General features: G+C 51.7%; 1 protein-coding gene across 3 annotated transcripts in view; it reads left to right on the top strand.

The window, feature by feature from the left end:
* LOC147652103 (maestro heat-like repeat-containing protein family member 7) overlaps positions 1-19,867 on the top strand; it is a 63,043-nt gene extending 43,176 nt beyond the window's left edge. Inside the window, exons 1-19 of one of the 3 annotated variants that reach the window (XM_086898919.1) lie at positions 13,073-13,661; positions 13,761-13,916; positions 14,016-14,171; positions 14,271-14,426; positions 14,526-14,675; positions 15,070-15,134; positions 15,251-15,379; positions 15,568-15,716; positions 16,044-16,191; positions 16,390-16,577; positions 16,667-16,804; positions 17,083-17,197; positions 17,355-17,492; positions 17,721-17,897; positions 18,029-18,184; positions 18,347-18,448; positions 18,817-18,919; positions 19,200-19,256; positions 19,537-19,867. In XM_086898919.1, coding sequence (XP_086755045.1) covers positions 13,535-13,661; positions 13,761-13,916; positions 14,016-14,171; positions 14,271-14,426; positions 14,526-14,675; positions 15,070-15,134; positions 15,251-15,379; positions 15,568-15,716; positions 16,044-16,191; positions 16,390-16,577; positions 16,667-16,804; positions 17,083-17,197; positions 17,355-17,492; positions 17,721-17,897; positions 18,029-18,184; positions 18,347-18,448; positions 18,817-18,919; positions 19,200-19,256; positions 19,537-19,739 — 2,613 coding nt within the window. In that variant the 5' untranslated portion in view covers positions 13,073-13,534 and the 3' untranslated portion in view covers positions 19,740-19,867. Of the gene's footprint in view, positions 1-13,072; positions 13,662-13,760; positions 13,917-14,015; positions 14,172-14,270; positions 14,427-14,525; positions 14,676-15,069; positions 15,135-15,250; positions 15,380-15,567; positions 15,717-16,043; positions 16,192-16,389; positions 16,578-16,666; positions 16,805-17,082; positions 17,198-17,354; positions 17,493-17,720; positions 17,898-18,028; positions 18,185-18,346; positions 18,449-18,816; positions 18,920-19,199; positions 19,257-19,536 lie in introns of those variants that run through there. The other 2 variants (XM_086898918.1, XM_086898917.1) reach the window with 2 other exon arrangements.
* The last annotated feature ends 843 nt before the right edge of the window (positions 19,868-20,710 follow it).

Raw genomic sequence — 20,710 nt, 5'->3', positions numbered from 1 at the left:
CCTCCTGGCCAGGTGCTTGCAGGCCCACTGGGACTGTGCTGTGCATCAGACGTCTCTATACGGCTTATCAGCAGCCCCTTCCTTGATATTTAATTCATATCTTTATCCGCAAGGCCAGCAGGTTGTTGTCTGTCCCTGCGGTGAGTGATCCGAGGTTGGGGGTCTCTCCCAGGAAGGTCCTGGGGGCACACCAGGGAATCTTCTCCTCAGCCGCTCCCAGGGCCAGACAGAGATCCTCCTGCCTGGCTCGCCAAAATGATATGCGGATAGAAAGAACTCTATAACTCACGGAGTAGTCATAAGAGGAGGTATGAACTTATTCAGCACTGAGCTGCATGGGGGATATCTCCTCCAAAGGCATGCACTCCTTCGAGACTTGTTTCTCCCTTTTTATTCTCTATAAACTAAGGTTACACAGAACGCCTAACACATATTCATTTTCTCCTCGCTTCCTATTAAAATTAGTTCCACGCCTACTTGCAGCTGTGCACTGTTCCTTGTTGGTCACTCTGGTGGTCTTCTGGGGGTCTTTGGGGCTGAAGTCAGCAATTTTCCTTCAGCTGAACTTTTCACCTTGTGTTCTTGCGCATGCTCCCTTCAGTTCTTTTGAACCCCCCTCTTTCCATTTCTTCTGGCTTAGGGGTCCAAAAGAATCCAAGGAACCCCTCATCCTATGGCGCATTTATGCTTGCATCCTGTTTACGTATTCCAGCTCCTTATATCATCCTGTAGTCTTTATTCTCTTCTTGCTATTATGGGAGCAGTCAGCATTTCACATGGGTTTTGTAGCCCCTTCTTTTACACAAGACAATTTCATAAATGATTCCTGATTCTGAATTTCTCTGTTTCAACCCAAGTGATGTCAAGGGGACATGCGGGTCACTGAGCTGATACTAGGTTCCCAGAATAGATATCCAGTTGAAAGGAATGGGAGAGATTTCTCTTTACAAACAAACTGTGGGTAAAGCTAGGTACTGAGAGATGGAAGAAGCAATGCGTGGAACCACCAGATCCATAGGTTAAGAAAAAGGGGGGGGGGGGGGGTATACATTAGAAGGGCAATTTGGTATACATTATTAGGCGATTTGGGAAGCCTGTACCTCTCAAATACTTCCACCAATGGGTAAAGAGAGTGGGAAATGCAGCTGGGAAATTAGGAAAAAAAGGAGGCTGCATCCTCTAAAAATTTGAGAGACCCCAGGGGAATGCCCCATGGCCTTTCCCTTTATTCAAATAAAGTAACAAGACGCCTCTGTCTTTATTTTGGATATAAACCTCTGGTGTCTGTGGACTAATTTTCCTGGCATAAGTGCCTCATGAGTCACTGAGGGAAGACGGATGCCCTGTGTGTTGCTGAGGTGTCATGAAGGTGCCCTGCATGCCACTCTGGGGCCATGAGGGTCACTGAGGGGGGCAGGTGCTCAGGATTCCACTGAGGTTGACATGGGGGGGTCACTGAGCAGAGGCGGGTGTCTGTTGAATCCCTCAGGGAATGTCCGGGTCACTGAGGGAACGTGGGCCACATTTGAGGGGGAGTTGGGCATGCCGGGTTTGGCTGCGCACACATGCTGGTCGCTGAAGGTACCTGAGGGCCGCTGAGGGGACGTGGGCGCTCCCTGAGGGACCCGGGAGGGGCGGGCGCATCCCCATTGCGCAGCCGCCGCCGCCGCCGCCGCCGCTCCCGGCCGCAGGGGGCGTTTCCCGCCCAGGCGCGGGCGGCCCCGGCCCGCCGCTCCCCTCAGCCGCGGAGCGGGAACTCGAGCCCGCTGTGTCCGCCCCTCCGGGCCACGCACTGGGCGGCCTTCCATAAGCGGTGTGGGAGGTGCCCTGGGGCAGCCCAGCGCTGCTACCCGTAGAGGAGAATGGGGCAGGATTGTCTCAGGACTAGGGAGTGTTTCAGTTTGTGAGGGGTAAACCTGGAGTGGCTCAGAGGGAGAGAACTTCATAGCAGAGGAATGCTGGCATTATCTGGTGTCACCTGTAGGGCACAGAATGAACATTTGGGGGTTAAAGTTGAGGTAATCACTGGGCTGAGAGAATTATGAAATTGGAAGCAATCTCTGGAGTACATTTAGTGGACATTTGGCAGATAATTAGAGGTGACCTCGAAGAGACAAAATTATATTTGAGGAAAAGTCAGGTAATAGCTAGAGAGCACATTGAGATAATTTTGTGACAAAATCTGAGATAAATTTTAGGAGAAAGGAAGAACATTTTGGGAGTAAAATACCAGGTTATCTGACTCCCCACTACCTTGTGCCATACTCCAGCAGGAGGGACTTGCCCTCCCTGTCCCCAGCCAGCCCAGCCTGTGCACCTCGGGGTGTCCCCGTCACCCTGGTGAGGCCCAGCCTTGATGGCTTCTGCTGCAGGTCTGGGAGACACTTTGGGGAAGCGTCAGACTTGCTGGGTGTCAGGAACAAGGCAGCTGTCCGGGGGCTGCTTATCCCTCTGACACCCAGTTCCTCAGGGCTTCCTTTTGCCCCAGCTCCTCAAGAGCTTCCTGTCCCCTTGGAGCCTCCAGCCTCCACACGTCCCCCTCGTGCCTTCCCACAGCCTTGTCCTGTCATGGCCACCACAGTCCCTCATCCCTTCATGGCTTCCAACCACCCCATCCCCTCAGGGTCTCCCCTGGTGTGGCCTGGCAGCAGTGCCGCAGCCCCACAGGAGCTCCAGAGGAGCTGCATCAAGAGGCACCTGGGAGCCCTCAGCAGCCCAGCCAGCACCACACGGGCACGAGGACACAGATGGCGCTTCCTGGCTGGGACAGGGCTTGTGTCTTCAGCAAAACCGCCAAAGGCCAAGGGCTTCTGGCCATTTTCCCTGCACCACTGCACGCCTGGGCAGCTTGTTGAGCACAAGCACCATTTTCATCCTCTTCCTCTATGCCCTGTGCACCATGGGCAGCAAAAGAAAGCTCCTGGGAGTCTACTATAATATATCCTATATTTATATACTAAAGAAAAACAAAAAGAAACAAACAATCTTGAAGAAAAGGGAAATCTTCGCCTGCTCATGTGGCCCCAGCAGACAGAGCCTGCCAGATCAGCTCTGCAGAGCTCCAGCAGCGCAGCCAGCCGAGGCCCAACAGACAAGGTCATGGTCTCCATGCCCTGAGGAGCTGATCTCGCAGCCTCTGGAACGTGGAGATCGGAGTGGGGTCTCCTGCCCTCAGCAGCACAATGTCTGAATTCCCAGGCTTTTGACTGCCAGGCTGATGTCATCCATCATGTCTTCAAGGGCTGGAAGGGGTTTTCAGTGATAGATCTTCAAGATGCTTTCTTCTGTTTTCCATCTGCAGAAGAAAGTCAAAATACATTTGCTTTCACATGGGAGAATCATAGCACAGGCAGGAAAAACCAACATTACCTGGACACATTGAGGGTATTACCTCAAGGGTCCAAAAAAATTCCCAAAGTTTTTGGGAATTGCAATGAATAAGGTATAGTGATTGACTCACACAAATGAGGAGGAGTTATTAAGTATGTTGGGAAGAAATTCTGTTAAGATTTATAGGTCTTTTGACAGGTACTCTTGTTGTTCCAGTTTGGTTTTGAACCCTTTTCCGTTGTCCCCTCAATCCTCCCCTTCCTTTCTGTGGTTACTGCCTGGCAGCTCTGGCCAGCAGGGCTGTCAAAACACGTCAGGGTGGGCGTACTCTTGTCCCTGGCAAGAGGTGGCAGGGAGTGGGGGACACTGGGTGCTGGGAGGCTTGGCAGGCCAACAGCTCACCACCAGTCAAGATGCAAGAAGGGCTTCACCGACAAAAGGCACAGAGGACTGACTGACAGACCTTGGGAGGAGCCAAATCTACCTCTAGGGATGAGGCCACGGACCCTAGGAGGAGCCAAGTATACATATATGGGCAAAGCCACTGACTGCGGGAGGTGCTGGGAGGAAATATAGGGACTGCTTATGAATATTAATGTAGCTGGTGCAACCTTGAGTGTATGAAAGGTAGAGACACCATTCTGTGGGCTGAGCCTCTGGTGAGCAGGAAGAGTCTCACAATGCTCCCAGCCCTGTCCCCACTTTGCTTTGTAACTTGAACAGGATCTAACTAAATTTTATTTACTCATTCCTGCTTATGGTCTGAGTCATTTATAACAGGAATCAATTGGCTAAAGAATTAGAGCAATAGCAATCTCTGCCTGGGGAAGGAACACTCCCACAGTATGCAGATGATTTGTTGATTGCCACTGCAAGTACTAAAGAATGTTTTGAATGGGCAGTTTGAATGTTCTTGGATTGAATGGTTATTGAGGATCTCAGCAGAAAGCCCAGCTGGAACAGCAACAAGTGACCTAACTCGAATATGAGGCCCCCAAAGGACAACGGTCCTTGGGAATTGCCCAGAAGAAAGCAATTTGCCAGACACATCAACCACAAACCTTAAGAGAACTCTTCCTTGGAATGACAGGTTGGTGCCAACTGTGGGTGTACAGCTATGGATTGATTGAGAAACCTTTATATGAATTGGTGAAAATCTCTGAAAATGCCGTGATATGGAACCCCAAAGCAAACAGGGTCTTTGAAAAATGGAAGCGTTGAACTCATGAGGGTCCCTGCTTTGGGGCTGTGTGAAGGAAGTAATTTTGGTTATTCCCCCATGAGAGACAGGGAATAGCTTTAGTAGTTCTGGCACAACACCTGCGTCCTTACAAAAGGGCAGTAGCCTATTTTTCTAAACTTGATACTGTGGCCAAAGGCTGGCCTGCCTGCCTTAGGGCAGCAGCAGCAGTGATCACAAACATTGAAGAAGCAAAGAAGTTTACACTAGGACAAAAGACGATTGTCTTAGTGTCACACACAGTGCCACCTGTATTAGAACAGAAAGGGAACCATTGGTTGTCTTCCTCGAGGTTCCAAAACTACCAAGCAGTCCTGGCCGAATCTGATGATACTGAAATTCAAGTGACCAATATTATTAACCCTGCCTCTTTACTGCAAGAAAGGTCTGAAGCTGAACCTGTAGTACGTGACTGCCTAGAGACCATCAGAGCTGTGTATTCCAGCTGCCCAGATCTAAAGGAGGAGCTGCTCCCAGGTGCCATGAAGTGGTTCACTGTTGGCAGCAGTTTTGTGAGACAGGGAGTGCAAAGGGTGGGCTACACTGTGACTACAGTCTTGGAGGTAATCGAGTCAAACCCGTGACCAGCAGGAGCCTCAGCACAAAAGGCTGAGCTAATAGCCCTCTGTCCTGGGGTGACTTTATGATGCTTGTACCCCCAGTCGTCTGTTCTGTTGACGCTGGATATTAATTTCCGCATGTTTAAGACTGGTTCTGAGAGCAAAGAGAGGAAAAATGGAAGCACGCAGTTTGTTTTCAGAAATTGCCCTCACTCCCCTGCATCCTGCTCCTGGACTGTGTTGTCTGCAGTATGAATGGACAGTGAGACAGGTCTCCTTTGCTTTTAGTTAGTTTTTTTAGCTAGCTGAGGCAGAGAAGTCCCTTGGACTGTGGCTTTTCTTTTCCTTGGAATGGTTTAAACCTGCTCTGAACTGAAAACGCAGAGAAATACCAGGAGCTCATGCCTGTGGCCCACCAGGGCCTGGGACTCTGCACTCCAGCACCAGAGGGACTGATAAGAGACTGAGTGAGCCGAGTTACACTCCACAAAAAGGACTTTCTGAATTTACCATCTCTTCAGAACTGTGAAAAGTTTTATTGTTTAATATTATTCATTTTTTATATTTGTGAATACTTGGCTGCTAAATAAACATTTTGTCCATTTTTCTCCAAAGAAATCTTTTCCCAAACCAATTGGGGGAAGGGCCGCTTGCATTTGCTTGCAAGAGGGACCGCATTTGGAGGTTTCTTCCCAAATTTGCCCTAAACCAGGACACCCTCACTTGAGCATTAGAAAAGGCAATGGAAAAGAAAAATATTATTTGCTCTGATTCCAAATATGCTTATGGAATTGTTTATGTCCACGGAGCCATAAGGAGGGAAAGGGGACTCCTGACTACATTCACCAAAGGAGATTGTCAAACATGCAGCTGAAATCCTCAGGCTCCCCGAGGCGGTGGAACTCCCATTGCAAGTGGAAATTATACATTGCTGAGGGCACTCTAAAGGTAACAGCCTCCCGGAAGCAGGCAACAAAAAATTTGCAGATTCTGAAGCTGGAATCACTGCCAAAAGAAATGAACCACTTGTGGCAGCTCTAATACCTACTGCAGTATCAACTAAGCAGCCTGTAAAATACCAACCTTCTGATTATAAATGGATTAATGAAAATAAAGGAAAACTTCGAGAAAATGGTTGGGGAAAATTAGAAACAGGTCAACTACTACCACCAGAAAAGTTTATGAGACATTATGTGAAGTCTGAACGTGGGGAGAGAAATCTCACTGGGGAGCAGAGCCCTTACACCAATACCTAAGTGTCGTGGTTTTAAACCAATAACTAAGAAAATTACTTATTTCTTGCTGTGAGATATGGATTACAACAAGAGCAAAACAGGCATACAGCTTAAAAGGGGAAAAAAAAGAAAGTTTATTGACAAACTACAATAATAAGAACACCAGAATAAACTTCCAGAAAAACCTTTTCATCCCCTATCTACCCACTATTCCCTTGTTCATATGACAGCAGAGACAAAACCCTTGGAACTCTGATGGTTAAAACAGTCCCAATTCTTGCTACAGTCTTTTTACCAGTCTTTGTAGAGAAACAGAAGTTTCTTCCTGTTAATTTATGGAGTTTCTCACAAGAAAACTATTTTTGTTATAGTTTTCTATTGCTCTAATGTTAGCTGCTCAGAGCTGCTATTATTAGAGTTCACTCCTCCCATTTTCACATCATTCTGAAGTGTGTATGGGCCATGAGTCTAGAGATAGCATTTTTAAGGATAAGTTATTCAAAGGCAAAAAAAAGTCTTCTTTATCTGTTTCTGTGAGCTTCACTAGAAAACAGTTTTCTCATTGCCTCTCAAGGCTTCAAATCTCCCAGCACTTCACTATACCATAATTACTCTACTTTTTACTCAAATTTACACTTTGAACACTATTCTTTTCTAGATCCTGTATCATGAATTAAAGGAGTTCTTTTCAGGACTTCATTGTCCATCTCCATAGTTTTAACAGAGAGATATTTCAGCTTAATTAAAGCATCTTCTTAATTCTCTACCTTTCCTGAAGCTTCTTTTCTTTCCTGTCACTGGTAGCTTATAAAGTCTCTTTTCATGTTGATCATTCTCTCTCTCTCTGGATAAAAAGATTAATCCGCAAGTCTCATCCTGGTAATGAAAGAGTTAAAATCTTGCCCAGGCTTTTGTAGATAATTCGGTGATCTCTGCCGAACAGGAGCTGGAGCCGTCTGCAATGGAAGGTTCCTCATAGCTGCTCTGGAGAGTGTGGCTGTCTCCGCTTGCTGCAGGTCTTGAGCTTCTCTCTTTCTTCACTCGGCAGTTTCCAGTGAATTCAGCTACAGCAAAACCTGCAGCCGAACCAGAGATCAGCTCGGCCCGGCCCGGGCCCGAGGAAAACTTTCCGCAGGCCCCCCCGCCCCCATCTCCCGGCCGGGAGACGCGGCAGGCCTGGCTCCCGTCCCCGCCCGGCCGCATGGCCTGGGCAGGGAACGGGAAGCCGGGAGTTCTGCCACCCTTCGCAGCCAGGAAACAAAGAGAACCCAGAGAGCTCTGCTTTTACACTTTAAGGTAGGGTTCACAAGTTGATCTTACTTTTCAATGACCTAAACTGCTGTCAATTCCCAGCAATGACCGATAATTGGTCAGGAGAAAAGACTCCAAGCACTTCCCAGCAACTTCAACTCCCTTAAAGGTAAAGTAACTCCATGACACTAAGGGAAGAAATTGCAGGCCTAAGCTTGCAGGAAAGTGTTGAAGAAGTAACATCACAATGTGTGACTTGTTTGAAGAATAATCCAAATCCAACAGTTAGGCTAGAAAAAGGAGTTTTTAGGAGGAGCATTTCCTGGACACTTGTGGCAGATAGACTTTTCTGAACTCCCAAGAAAGCAGGGGGTGATTTTGATATTTCCTGGTACTTACTGATACTTTCTCTGGGTGGTCAGAAGCGTTCCTTTGTAGGACAAATAAAGCTAGAGAAATGACAAAAGCATTGTTGAATGAGATCATACCTAGGTTTGGTGCACCTAGAGAAATATCCTCTGATGGAGAATCACATTTCTGTGCACAAATGGTGCGAGCTCTCAGCAAAGCATTAGGAATCCAATGGCAGCTTTACACGCCCTATAGACCACAAGCTCGTGGTCAAGTAGAAAAGCTGAATCATATGATCAAACAACAGACAGCTAAAATTGGTCAAGAAATGAATTTATATTGGTATCAAGCTTTACCTATTGCCCTTATCAGACTCAGAATAAAACCTAGATCTAAGGAAGAAGTTAGCCCATTTGAAATGCTTTATGGCAGACATTATGGATGAAATGTTACTTGTAATGAAAATTTGGTGCAAGTTGGTAATCAATATATCTATGACTATTTAATGGCTATAAACAAACAATTGCTCCAGAAGTTTAATACTGTGTTTGAGATTCAATCTAAGCAGCCAGATCATAAATTGCATGTAATTGATCCTGGTGACTGAGTGTATGGTAAGAATTGTACAGGTGATCCTCTGCAAGAAAAGTGGGAGGGACTGTTCCAAGTGCTCCTGACTGCCTTTACATCCGTTTGAGTAAAGGAAAGGCTACCTTGATTAACTACACCCCAGTGAAGAAATCACCAAGTAAACCCTGGATGACCAAACCTGTTTGGGATCATAGACTAAAATGGAGATTCACTCATAAACCATTAAATTAATATTGTATTTCACTGTCTTTTTCATTGATTATACTGTCACTGCCTTCAATGTTGACACCTATGTAACACTGAAAGGGGCCACAGCTAATTACACAGGACTCAGGGATTTCTGTCTTTGCAGAGAGGTGCACCAATGGAACCTTCCCTTAACAGGGGTACCATCAAGCAATTGGTCAGATTTGAACCCCTACAGCTTACACAATACTAGTGCTCAATGTAGGCAGGCAGAATCTTCCCTGGGAAAGCCCCTTCCCAATTACTACCTATCAAGGAGTCAGTCACATACACAGGGCTGAACAAGTCTGGGACAGATCTCGGCAACTTTTCCGGTAACACAGCTGGGTGGGTCCATGTCACTCAGCCAAGGTGGAAAACCTGTCTTTTTGATAGACAAACCAGAAACGAGTCTGTGAGAATTGATACCAGCTGTGATCTTACTGATGCATCTTGGTGGTTTTGTGGGAATGGAGTAGCATTAAAGCAATTACCAGGTGACTGCACTGGCCAATGTACCCATGGGATGCCTTATCCCTCAGTTACAGGTTATAAATCAAACTAATGAAATGACAGTTATTATTCAAGGACTATGGAAAAACAGACTCACTAAGAGAACACCCAATAGCCCACTGGTGTGATGCAGCACTAGGATTCACAGTTTTGTTAGGGCTCCCAATTTTAAGAATTGCACAACTGGAAAAGGCAATTTCAAACATCTCAGCCAAAACAGGGTTGCTAACTCAACAGCAGATGCCTTACTGTGACAGATTGGCATTTAAGAAAACAAAGAGAAACACCTAAAGAAGTTAAAACTGCTGGAGGCTGATGGGAGTTTCTCTCCTGGCCATTTTTGAGAACTGACAGCAGTTTTGACCATTGAAAAGTGAGATCAATCTGTGAACACCACCTTAAGACCTAAGCCTGGGAATTTCTTTGTTTCTTTGTTTCCTGGCTGTGAAAGGTACCAGAGCTCCAGCTGGCTTCCCGTTCCCCTGCCCAGACCATGCGGCCCGGGCAGGGGCTGGGCTGGGCCTGCTGCAGCTCCCGGCCAGGAGATGGGGCCTGCAGGGCTTCACCCCGGGCTCTGGCCAGGCCAGGCCGGTCCCTGGCTCAGCTGCAGTTTTTGCCATTGCTGAGTTTCATCAGAGACTGCCGAGTAAGGAGAGAGAAAGCCATTGACTTGCAGTGGGCTGAGACAGAGACTACACTTTCCAGAGCAACCATGAAAAAAATCTTCCATCGCAGACAGGTCCAGCGGCTGCTCTGGCAGAGATCACAGAACCATCTACAAAACCTGGGCAAGATTTTAACTCTTTCGCTACCCAGCTGAGACTTGCAGATTAATCCTTTTTTTTTTTTCAGAGAGAGAGGGGAAAAGAGAGAGTGATCAACAGGTAAAGAGACAACATAAACTATCAAAGACAGTGAAGAAAGGAATTAAGCTTCAGATGGGGAGAGAAATAAAGAGATGCTTTAATAAGCTGAAATATTCTTTTGCTAAAACTGTAGAGATGGACAATAGTGTTCTGAAAAACTCCTTTAATTCATGAAAGAGTATTTTGGGGGGAATAGAGTATTTCAAAGTGTGAATTTCAGCAAATGGTGAAGTAGTTGTGATCTTATGTGATGCTGGAACAAAAACGGAGAAGTGAGAGTTGTTGAAAATTTGTGGCCTTGGGATGCAAAGAGAAAACTTCTGTTTCCAGAGGTACTCACAGAGACAGATGAAGAGCATTTTTGCCTTTGAATAACTCATCCTTAAAATGACACCACTTGAGCCATGACCCATAACACACCTCAGCGTGATGTCAAAAATGTGAGGAGAGAACTGATGACAGAGTTTTCCAGGTGGCTGGCATCAGAGCAATAGAAAACCATAGGAAAATGGTTTTCTTGTGAACAACTCCATAGATTAGCAGAAGAGAAGTTCTTTTTCTCTACAAAGACTGATGAAGAGACTATAGCAAAGTTGGGACTGTTTTAACCATCAAAGTTTTTTGTCTCTGTGTTGTCATGTGAACGAGAGAATGGTTGAGTAGTGGGGAAAAAGGAGCTCTGGAAGTTTTATTCTGGTTCCTTATTCTTGTAGTTTTGTTCATAAATTTTGTTTATTCCTTTAAAGTTTTAAGCCTGTTTTGCTCTTCTTCTAATCCATATCTCACAGCAAGAAATGAATAAGTTCTCTAGTGATTTTTTTTAGCTAATGCTTTAAAAGCACAACACTTACTAAGACTACAAAATGAAATAAACTCACTAGAAGAAGCAGTCTTTCAAAACCACGTGGTGTTAGAGATGATAACATCCCAAATGGGAAGAGTTTGTATTCTAATTAATACCAGTTGTTGCACTTGGATAGATCAGTCAGGGCAAGGAGCAATGGATTTCCATACCGTTTGGCAACGTGCAAAGGTGCTCCCTGAAGTAACCAAAGATGATACGTCTTGGAGTAAACATTTGTGGGGAGCTCTAACATCTTGGCTACCTTATATGAATTGGCTAACACAACTGTTTGTAGGAATTTTAGGAATTGGAATAATAATCTTAGGAACCTGCATGATGAGCCAGAGTTTCATATGGTATTGTAGCCAAGCTGTCACCACGTATCACAAATGGAAGCAAATTAAAATGACATTCAGGATCAAAACAGGTAAATATTTTGTGACCACAACAAGACTATAGCTGCAAAAGAATTTGCAAAGGATAAAAGAAAGGGCAGACTTGTTGCAAAGGCAATGAGATAATGTTTGAGCTACACAAAAAGCTGGAGCTGTGCAGTAAGTAGTAGTGTTGTAACAGGGTATGTAAATGAAGCACTTTTTAGAAATCAGCAAATTTAGCAGAACAAGTGAACTGCAAAAACTTACCACTGACTGTGTGAGCAGACAATCTTATAGAGCATGCCTTGGAAGGAGGGGTGAAAAGTTTAAGCCTGAGGAAGACTTATGAGCCATCATCCAAAACAACCACCAGGAGGCTGAGGACCATCTCGTGCAGAAGCCGCACATGTGCTACAAGGTTTTACATAACCACGTCATTGGAAAATACGCTGCAATATGAAGGTTAGGAAAGTATCATGTGCACATTAACTAAAAAAATGTATAAAAGGTAGTACGGTGTGAAGAATGGATGAATGGGTAAAGCAACACCCCTAAATCTCGGAATCGAATAAACAAATACCTGCTCCATAGGTCTTATATTAAGGAGTATGGTTTCCTTGCCCAGTTTCTGGGCAGCAGCACCATAATCAGAGACACAGAACATCTTCTCTGCCCAGAGTTATCCCAATAGTCTGCACTTCCCCATGGGTCTGCCTTGAGGTTCACTGGGGACCTCCCTGTTTGTAGCCATCATTTCCCGTGCTCAGCAGGGATGCAGTTGTGTTTGGACATGAGCTGCCACAGCCAGACACGCAGCAAGAGGAATGTAGAATATCAGAGGCTGTGTAGATCCATTTTTTTTTCCAGGATGCAAGAAAGAAAAGCAGAAGGAAACATGGGAGAACCTCAGTACAATTGAATTGTCCAGGGAAACCCAGAAACTGATGGTGTTCTGGTGCTACTGCCAATCCCTTCTAAGGAAAAAAAATTATTCCAGGAAGGGGCAACATCATCTGACAGATATCAAGAGTTGATCCAGGAAGCCCCTGCAAGATGGAGCCCAACCCCCAATGCACGTGGGCTTTGCCTGCCCTCTGGCACAGAAGCCCCCCAGGGGCACAGGTCTCTGGGGCAGGAGAAGGGCACCAGCACTGCCAGGGCTCGTTTGGGGGGGCGGCAGGTCTGCCTCAGCAGGGACCTGCCACACCTGCTGATTTCAGTGCTGGCCAGGGCCCGGGGCTCAGAGCAGCGTTCGTGGCCTGGCCCACACGTTCCTTGTCTGTGTCACACCCTGGGCAGGTTTAGGATGGCCACCAGCTGGGCCGTGTCCCAAGGAGGCCGTGCCAGCTTCTGTGCAAGGCCCCGTGCCCTTCCTGCTGCGGCTGCGTCGGCAGCCCTGGGGGCTCCTTCTGCTGCCCTGAGCCTGCAGAGCAGGGCAGCGTTTGCTGCTGGTTTGAGGCGTTCCTATAGATCCCATTGGGCTGTCTTAGACATTTGGGGCAAGGGATTTCTTCCAACTGGGACCACTTTGGGGGGGGATGGGGGGCAGGGGGAGAACCAGGGCACATGGCAGTGTTTGCAAGGGCCCTTTGTGACATGGTCAGCGTGGGATGGAAAGGAACAGGGTGTCAGAGGGCCCTTTGTGACACGTGGTGACAGAGGAGCTGGCCACAGCGACAGGTCCATGCCACAGTGCTCGGTGCACGCGACGGGACAGGACGCGCCAGAGCGGTGCTGTGAGGAGCCCCCGCACAGCGCACTCGTTTGTGTCTGACCCGGAGCTTCTCTGAGCCGTCATTCTTGCAGGTGACCTCGAGGCCAGACCACAGGACTTGGTGACCTGTGGCCTTGCCGAGGCTTCTTTTCTTAAGGTGCCCTCGAGGGCAGACTGTGGGACTGGTGACCTGGAGCTTTTCCGAGGCATCGCCCATCTCTGCAGTCACTGCCCTTGAGACCAGGGCACAATCCTTGACGAGGAGCCTCCTGTCCTTGTGGCAGGAGCCCTCAAGACCCGAGTGCAGGATTTGCTGTCCTGCAGTCTTGACAGAACTTGAGTCTTGCAGGTGCCTTCCAGGCACAACTGCAGGACTTGCTGCCTCAGAGCTTTTCTGAGGCATCTCTCTTGCAAGTACCATAAATCCAGACACTGCCATGGAGCAGCGACCCCCAAGAGTTCCCAAGCTGGCCTGGCTGGAGGAGGAGAAGGAAGAAGAAGGCCCTGGAGCTGCCCCAGAAGTAGAGACCGAAGAGGTGCAGGAGTTCCAGGTGCCACAGGAGGGTGAGTTGCAGAGCTCGGCCTTAGGGCTAGTGCCTGTTGCCAGCTTAGCCCCATCCCATTGCATGCCATGCCATCCCCTGGTGCTGTTCCGATGGAAAGGATGGGAGAGTGTTGGAGAAGATCTGGAGCAGCGACCCCCGAGAGTGCCCAAGCTGGCCTGGGTGGAGGAGGAGGAAGATGAGGAAGAAGAAGGCCCTGGACCTGCCCCAGAAGTAGAGACGGAAGAGGTGCAGGAGTTCCAGCCGCTGGAGGAGGGTGAGTTGCAGAGCTCGGCCTTAGGGCTAGTGCCTGTTGCCAGCTTAGCCCCATCCCATTGCATGCCATCCCATCCCCTGGTGCTGTTCCGATGGAAAGGATGGGAGAGTGTTGGAGAAGATCTGGAGCAGCGACCCCCGAGAGTGCCCAAGCTGGCCTGGGTGGAGGAGGAGGAAGATGAGGAAGAAGAAGGCCCTGGACCTGCCCCAGAAGTAGAGACGGAAGAGGTGCAGGAGTTCCAGCCACTGGAGGAGGGTGAGTTGCAGAGCTCGGCCTTAGGGCTAGTGCCTGTTGCCAGCTTAGCCCCATCCCATTGCATGCCATGCCATCCCCTGGTGCTGTTCCGATGGAAAGGATGGGAGAGTGTTGGAGAAGATCTGGAGCAGCGACCCCCGAGAGTGCCCAAGCTGGCCTGGGTGGAGGAGGAGGAAGATGAGGAAGAAGAAGGCCCTGGACCTGCCCCAGAAGTAGAGACGGAAGAGGTGCAGGAGTTCCAGCCGCTGGAGGAGGGTGAGTTGCAGAGCTCGGCCTTAGGGCTAGTGCCTGTTGCCAGCTTAGCCCCATCCCATTGCATGCCATGCCATCCCCTGGTGCTGTTCTGATGGAAAGGATGGGAGAGTGTTGGAGAAGATCTGGAGCAGCAACCCCCGAGAGTGCCCAAGCTGGCCTGGGTGGAGGAGGAGGAAGAGGAGGAAGGCCCTGGAGCTGACCCAGAACTGGAGATGGAAGAGGTGCAGCAGTTCCAGCCAATGCAGGAAGGTGAGTGGCAGAGTTGGGCCACAGCACTGGTGCTTTCTGCCAGCTTCATCCTATCCCATCTCGCCCCATCCCATCCCATCCCATCCCATCCCATCCCATCCCAACCCATCCCATCCCATCCCATCCCATCCCATCCCATCCCATCCCATCCCAGATTATCCCATCCCGTTGCATCCCATTGCAATCCATCTTATCTCATCCCACCCACCCTATCCTGTGGAGACACACCCAGGGACAGGATACAAGTGGAGCGGGGGCTGCCCCCCCAGCAGTGGCCGTGCTCCATCCCCTGGGCCATACCTGGGCTGTCCCTGTCTGGGGATCACAGGGCTGGGCCGCGCTCTCCAGCCGCTCCTGCAGCCCCTCAGCTCTGGCCGCTCTCGCTCTTTGCCAGATGCAGCCATGGACCAGACACAAGAGCAGGGCCTTGCCTGTGGCCTCTTCCACAGAACAGCACAGGTACCTGCAGCCATCCCCAACTGGCCTGGGCCTGCTGGCACATGCTTGGAACACTCCATTCAATATCCCTCTCTTCCCACCCTTCCTTCTCCTACCCAACATGCAAATTCATCAAGCACATTTGGCAGGAAGAGACCAGCGTCATGGGCACTGGATCCATGGAAGATGGTGACGTCTACACCAGTGACACCAGTGCTGCCATGCTGGAATTCATTTTGGAGGAGGGTGTTTCCATTCCAGAGCAAGTAAGCAGCCTGTGGCCAGGGTTTGACCCTCCAGGGTTCGCTTGGCCTCCCAAGCCACACCTGCTGATCACTCTAAGCCTTTGAGGCCATTGCAGCGTGGTGACAAGGGAAGCACTTCTCTGGAGATGCTGGGGACATTCCTGACTCCCTCTGGCAGCTTTCTGAGTCTCCCCTTGTGCCTTCTCCAGGTGCCTGCCATGGTGAGGTACATCCACCAGTGGCTCATGGCCAATGAGTCTGCTGACTCCAGGCTGGGCAGGACCCTGCTGGATCTGACCGAGGCACAGCCCACTGACGTGGTCATTGCTCTCCTGCGTGTGGCCCCAACGTGTGACAGGTACGGGACCCACGTGCCCAGAGGGCTCAGGGCTCCCCAGCCCATCAGCCTGCACAGCCCTGCCCAGGTGTCTGAGCAACAGAGAGTTGCAGGGTCCTGTGTACCTGGGACCTTTCCCAGCCCTCCTACATTGGCCCCCAAGCCTGCTGCCATGCTATGCCCCCTCAGGGCCCTGTCCCTGCAGGGCTGGGTTGCCTGGGTGCTGCTGCCAGCGAGGGGCAGCGGGCAGAGGCAGAGCTGGCAGCCAGCTCAGCTCCCCCCGCCACTGCTGCCCAGTCCACAGGGATTTGTCTGAGACCCCTGTGAGACAGAGCTGTCACCCCACAGAGCTGCAATGACCATGTGGAAGACCATCATGTGCTCGAGCAGGACTATGGAGCCAGTGGTGCAGAAACTCCTCGATGTGCTGAGAACCTGGCCAGAGCACAGCACATGCACCTCCGATGGGGACAACACGGGTGTCTTTGCCCTGGCTGTGAGTTTCTGGAACTGGCCTTTGCTCACCCCATGGCCGACTGCCTCTTCAGCAGCTCCGTTTCCTCCTTCCCCCACTGCATCTCCCTACCTCAGGCACTGGGCTGAAACCAGGCCTGGAGCTCACTGCCACACTCAGGCCCTGCCACCAGGACACCTCAGCACTGAGCACTGTCTCTGGGTTCTTTGTCCTCTGTAGGCGACAGTGGTGATGTGGAAGTTCCTTCGGATGCCCTGCATCCCATGTGTACTGAATGTGTATTTCCCTCGCCTCTTTGTGCATCTGGTCTTTCAAGTGCTCTTCAGCACTTTGGAGATGCCACAGGAGGTTGATACCTTCTGGAAGGCATGCCAGGAGCAACACTACCTTGCCATCAGCCCCAACAGGTGCTCCATCCCACTCCTCCTGTCCCTGCCACATCCCCAGGGCAGGAGCCAGTGCTCCCAGCGTGACCTGGGCTTTGCTGTGCACACAGGTTTGCAGTGCAGACCCTGAAGTCCTTGCTCTGCCTTCTCCGGTGTAAGCATGTAGTGGTGGAAATGGAACGCAAGCGTGGCTGGGACACGTTGCTCTGCGCTGACACCCACCATCATGCTGTGGGTCTGCTGGCCAGGTGAGACCCCTTCTCCCCATTGCCTCTGGCATTTGTGCCCCGTGCTGAGGTTGCCCCACATAGTCCCCATTGTCGTGGGCCAGAGGGCCTCGTCACCGAGGGACAGCTAAGGAGACTGGAAAAGGCTGGGAGAGGAGGGTGTCCAGGAGCAGCCACCTCCCCAAGGGCCCACGTCCCCTTGCAGGCTGGTGGGGAAAGATCAGCCCTCTGTCAGTCTGTGAGTCATTCCTGGGAGAGCCGCTGGCTCAGAGTTTTCCTTCCTTTTTTTCTCTTGTCAGAGAAATGTGCTCTTCATCCATACAATTGTGTTCCGGAGTAGCATTCTACCTGCTCAGGCTGCTCAGCAAAGAGTTGTCATTGTGGGATTTCGCTGCTCTGGCATTCCTTGTAGAGGTGAGCCTGAAGGCGAGCTGCCTTCCACCTCTCTGCCTTCTCATAGCTGCAGCTGTCTGGGACGGTGCCCATGCCCTGTGCTGCTGCCTGGGTCCAGCTCTGTGCGGTTACAGCTTCCTGCTGGCCAGCTCCCCTGTCACTGCCCTGTGCCTTTCAGATCCTGGACTACCTGGACTTGAGTGAATACTGTGACAGCATCCTGGACATCATGTCACAGAATCTGCAGAGCGAGTGCAGAGAGAGGCATTGCTTGGCACTCAGAGGCCTCCTAGTGCTTGCCAAGAATCCGTCCATGGTGAGAAGGGGGCAGTGGCTGAAGCCATGCGGGCAGCGTAGGGATGGGGAATGCAGTTGTTGGGATTGGCTGGGCTTCGGGCACCGAGGCAGCTGCTCCCAGCTCTCCTTCCTCCCAGCTCATCTGCCTGAGTGCTTTAGCCTCGGGCAGATGAGCTTTAGCCAGTGCCTTTGGCCTCTGGGCCCTGTGGCAGCAGGGTGGGGTTTCACAGACTTCTCTTCCCCACAGGCCAAGAAAATGTGGAGCCTGACTGAAAGCCTGCTGGAGCTCCTGCAGGAAAATGATAGTGACGTGGTCAGGATGACCATAGTTCTTCTCAAATATTTGTTCCTGTATAATAGCACCCCGATAGCCAGCCCCATCGCCCAGCAGCTGGCTGAGGTGCTCCTGGCACTTTTTGACAATGTAAGGTTCTGTGTCTCCAGCCACAGGCACTGGGTGCTGCACAGACATTTTGTGCACTGTGGATTTGCAGGCCAGTCAAAAGTGGGTGAGAAGCAGCCAAAGCTGAAGTCTTTTTCCTTCCTTTCATACAGGATGATAGCCAGGTGCAGCTGGTATCCATGTTTGTCTTTCAAAAGATGATAGATTTATTCATGGAAGAGGGAAGAAAGGCCCTGAAGTCACACGTGCACCACAGCTTGCTGCCACTCTTCTTCCACTGCCACGACGAGAACCAGCAGGTGGCTGAGGTGAGGACTCCAGGGCTGCTGCTGTCACCCGGGGAGAGGGCTCGGCTGCCTCCTGCAGGCCTGGCACCTTGCCGGCTGCAGCCTCCTGCAGGCCTTGGCACACGAATGCGCCTCCTGTGCCCTGGCTTGTGGGGCCATTTGCGGGTCTCTGGTGCTCTCCAGGCGTCCCGGGAAACTCTGCATTCTTCAGCCAGATTCCTGAGGAGGAGAGATATTGAACAGATGCTGGAGGTGGATCAGACATGGAGGTTCGGCGAGGGCCTGGTAAGGACGGCTTGGAAGGCCCAGCCTCAGCCTGGAGAAGCCCCCCTGTTCCCGGCGCTCGGTGCATAGGGCTGGCAGCTGGATCTCTGCCCAGTGCCGCAGCCGGGGCCACACGGCTTCTTCTCCAGGCTCCTGTGGCCCCGAGCCGGCTGCCGATGGAGCCCCGAGCCACTGGGGCTGCGGAGCGGGCCGGCACCGTGGCTCCCCGGGCAGCAGCCGGCCCTCTGCCCCCTCCAGGGCCCGGCGCCAGCGGCTGCTGCCCGGTGCCTCAGGGCTGGGCGGGCACGGGAGGCCGGGGCTGGCCGCAGGCAGCGCCCGGCCGAGGGGCAGAGCCCGCGCCAACCCTTCCCTCCTGCCGCTCTCTGCAGCTGGCACAGGACGAGAGCCGAGCGGCCGAGCACCTGCGCCGGGCCCTTCTGTATCTGGACAGCCCACAGGAGTCCCTGCGAGCAGCGGCCATCAGGTTCATGGGTGAGCCACGAGCCCGGGCTCCCTCCCCGCCCCGCCGCAGCTCGGACCCGGCCCCGGCTGCTGCTGTCCCGGCAGCGGCACCCGGGCCCGGCACCCTGGAGCCCCGGCTGCCCTCAGGGCTGCTGCCGGCCTCTGGCAGCCGTGCCCTTGGGCTGAGTCAGGATGCGGCAAGGGCTGGGGCTGAGCCCTGCCGGGGCGGGAGGGCTTGTGGCCCCAGGGCTGGCAGCGCCGCTGGCAGGGAGCTGTGCTGCCGGGGCCCTGACAGGCTCTGTGTTTCCAGGGATGGCCGGGGAGCACATGAGAGGGCAGAAGGAAGAGCTGCAATTCATCTGTGAGGGTGAGTGAGGGCAGCGGGCTGTCAGCGGGGCTGGCGGGGGGAGCTGCAATCCCTGGCCAGGCTGCGGAGGGCTCTGCTCGATGTGCGGATGAGGGGCAGCGTGGGCAGAGCACAGCGAGACTTCAGGGGCACGTGGGGCATTCGTGGCCAGCAGCTTCGGGCTGCTCCCTGCTCCCTGCTGCCCATGGCAAGAGCCGGCTGGGATGGCCCTGGCAGGGGGCTCTTCGTGGGCCCGGGCAGGTCTGGGAACTGCCCGTGGCTCTGTTTGTCTTTCTTCCAGCCCTTGAGAATATGGTGGATGATAGCAGCCCTGCCATCAGAAACCTTGCAATTGAAGTAGCATTTGTACTCCGGGCAGTACAGAGAGCTCCCTACTCCTTCTTTCGGATGCTGCGAGATCAATTCTGCAAGGCATGGAAGAAACGTCCCCGTCTGTGCAGCAGCAGTGCCTGGCTTTGCTGCTGGAGTTCTGTTGAGAGTTGATCTTGGAGCCACTGTCTGCTGGGGTCACCAGAGCCAGCAGGGATTTTTCTTTTCTTTTCTTTAAGATTGTCTTTCTTTTTATTTTGGGTTTTTTTTGGTAGTATGTAAATATATAATATGTTATAATAGACAGTCTCCCAGGATCTTTCTTTCGCTGCCCAGGGTCTGCAGGGCATGGGGGAAGACGGGGGAAAGGGTGCTTGTGCTTGGCAAGCTGCCCAGGCGTGCAGCGGTGCAGGGAAAATGGCCAGAAGCCCTTGGCCTTTGGCAGTTCTGCTGAAGGCACAAGCCCTGTCCCAGCCAGGAAGCGCCATCTGTGTCCTCGTGCCCGTGTGGTGCTGGCTGGGTTGCTGAGGGCTCCCAGGTGCCTCTTGATGCAGCTCCTCTGGAGCTCCTGTGGGGCTGCGGCGCTGCTGCCGGGCCACGCTGGGGGAGACCCTGAGGGGCTCTGGGAAGCTTTGAGGAATTGGGTGTCAGAGGCTCTCAGGCAGCTACCTTGTCCGTGACACCTGGCTGCTCGGGTGCCAGCATTTCCCTCAGTTTGGAGGGACCCTGTGTAATCAAGTGTGTAACCCTGGTCTGGGCCTTTTGGAGATGTGGGCCCAGGAGTTGTGGGGCTGGGTAAGTGCCATCCCTGTCTTTGGGACTGGAGCCCCCCACCCCTCAGCCTTAGGCCATGAGCTTGATCGCCTGGGTGTTGAGTCTTGTTCCTCTTGCAGTGGGGTGTAAGGTGAAATGAATGGGCAGGACACCTGAGTCCTTTTTGTGCCTTTATTAAGATATCAGCTCCAGGGTGGGGGCTCAGGAGTGGCACGCCGCCACTGCTCCCACGAGGTCGCCAGAAAGGAGGTGTTTCAGTCCTGCCCCTCGACAGGCCTGGGGCTTCCGTCCTCACAGGAATCCGTGGAAGATCTCTCGTGACTTGTTTGTGTAGGGGTGTCATCCCAGTCAAGCTCTTCCCTGATGATGGC

The sequence above is a fragment of the Cyanistes caeruleus genome, chromosome 7 (assembly GCF_971803275.1).
Source record: "Cyanistes caeruleus chromosome 7, bCyaCae1.hap1.1, whole genome shotgun sequence".
NCBI lineage: Eukaryota > Metazoa > Chordata > Aves > Passeriformes > Paridae > Cyanistes > Cyanistes caeruleus.
The sequence above is the reverse complement of the archived record's forward strand: the minus strand, read 5'-3'. Positions and strand labels throughout refer to the sequence as shown.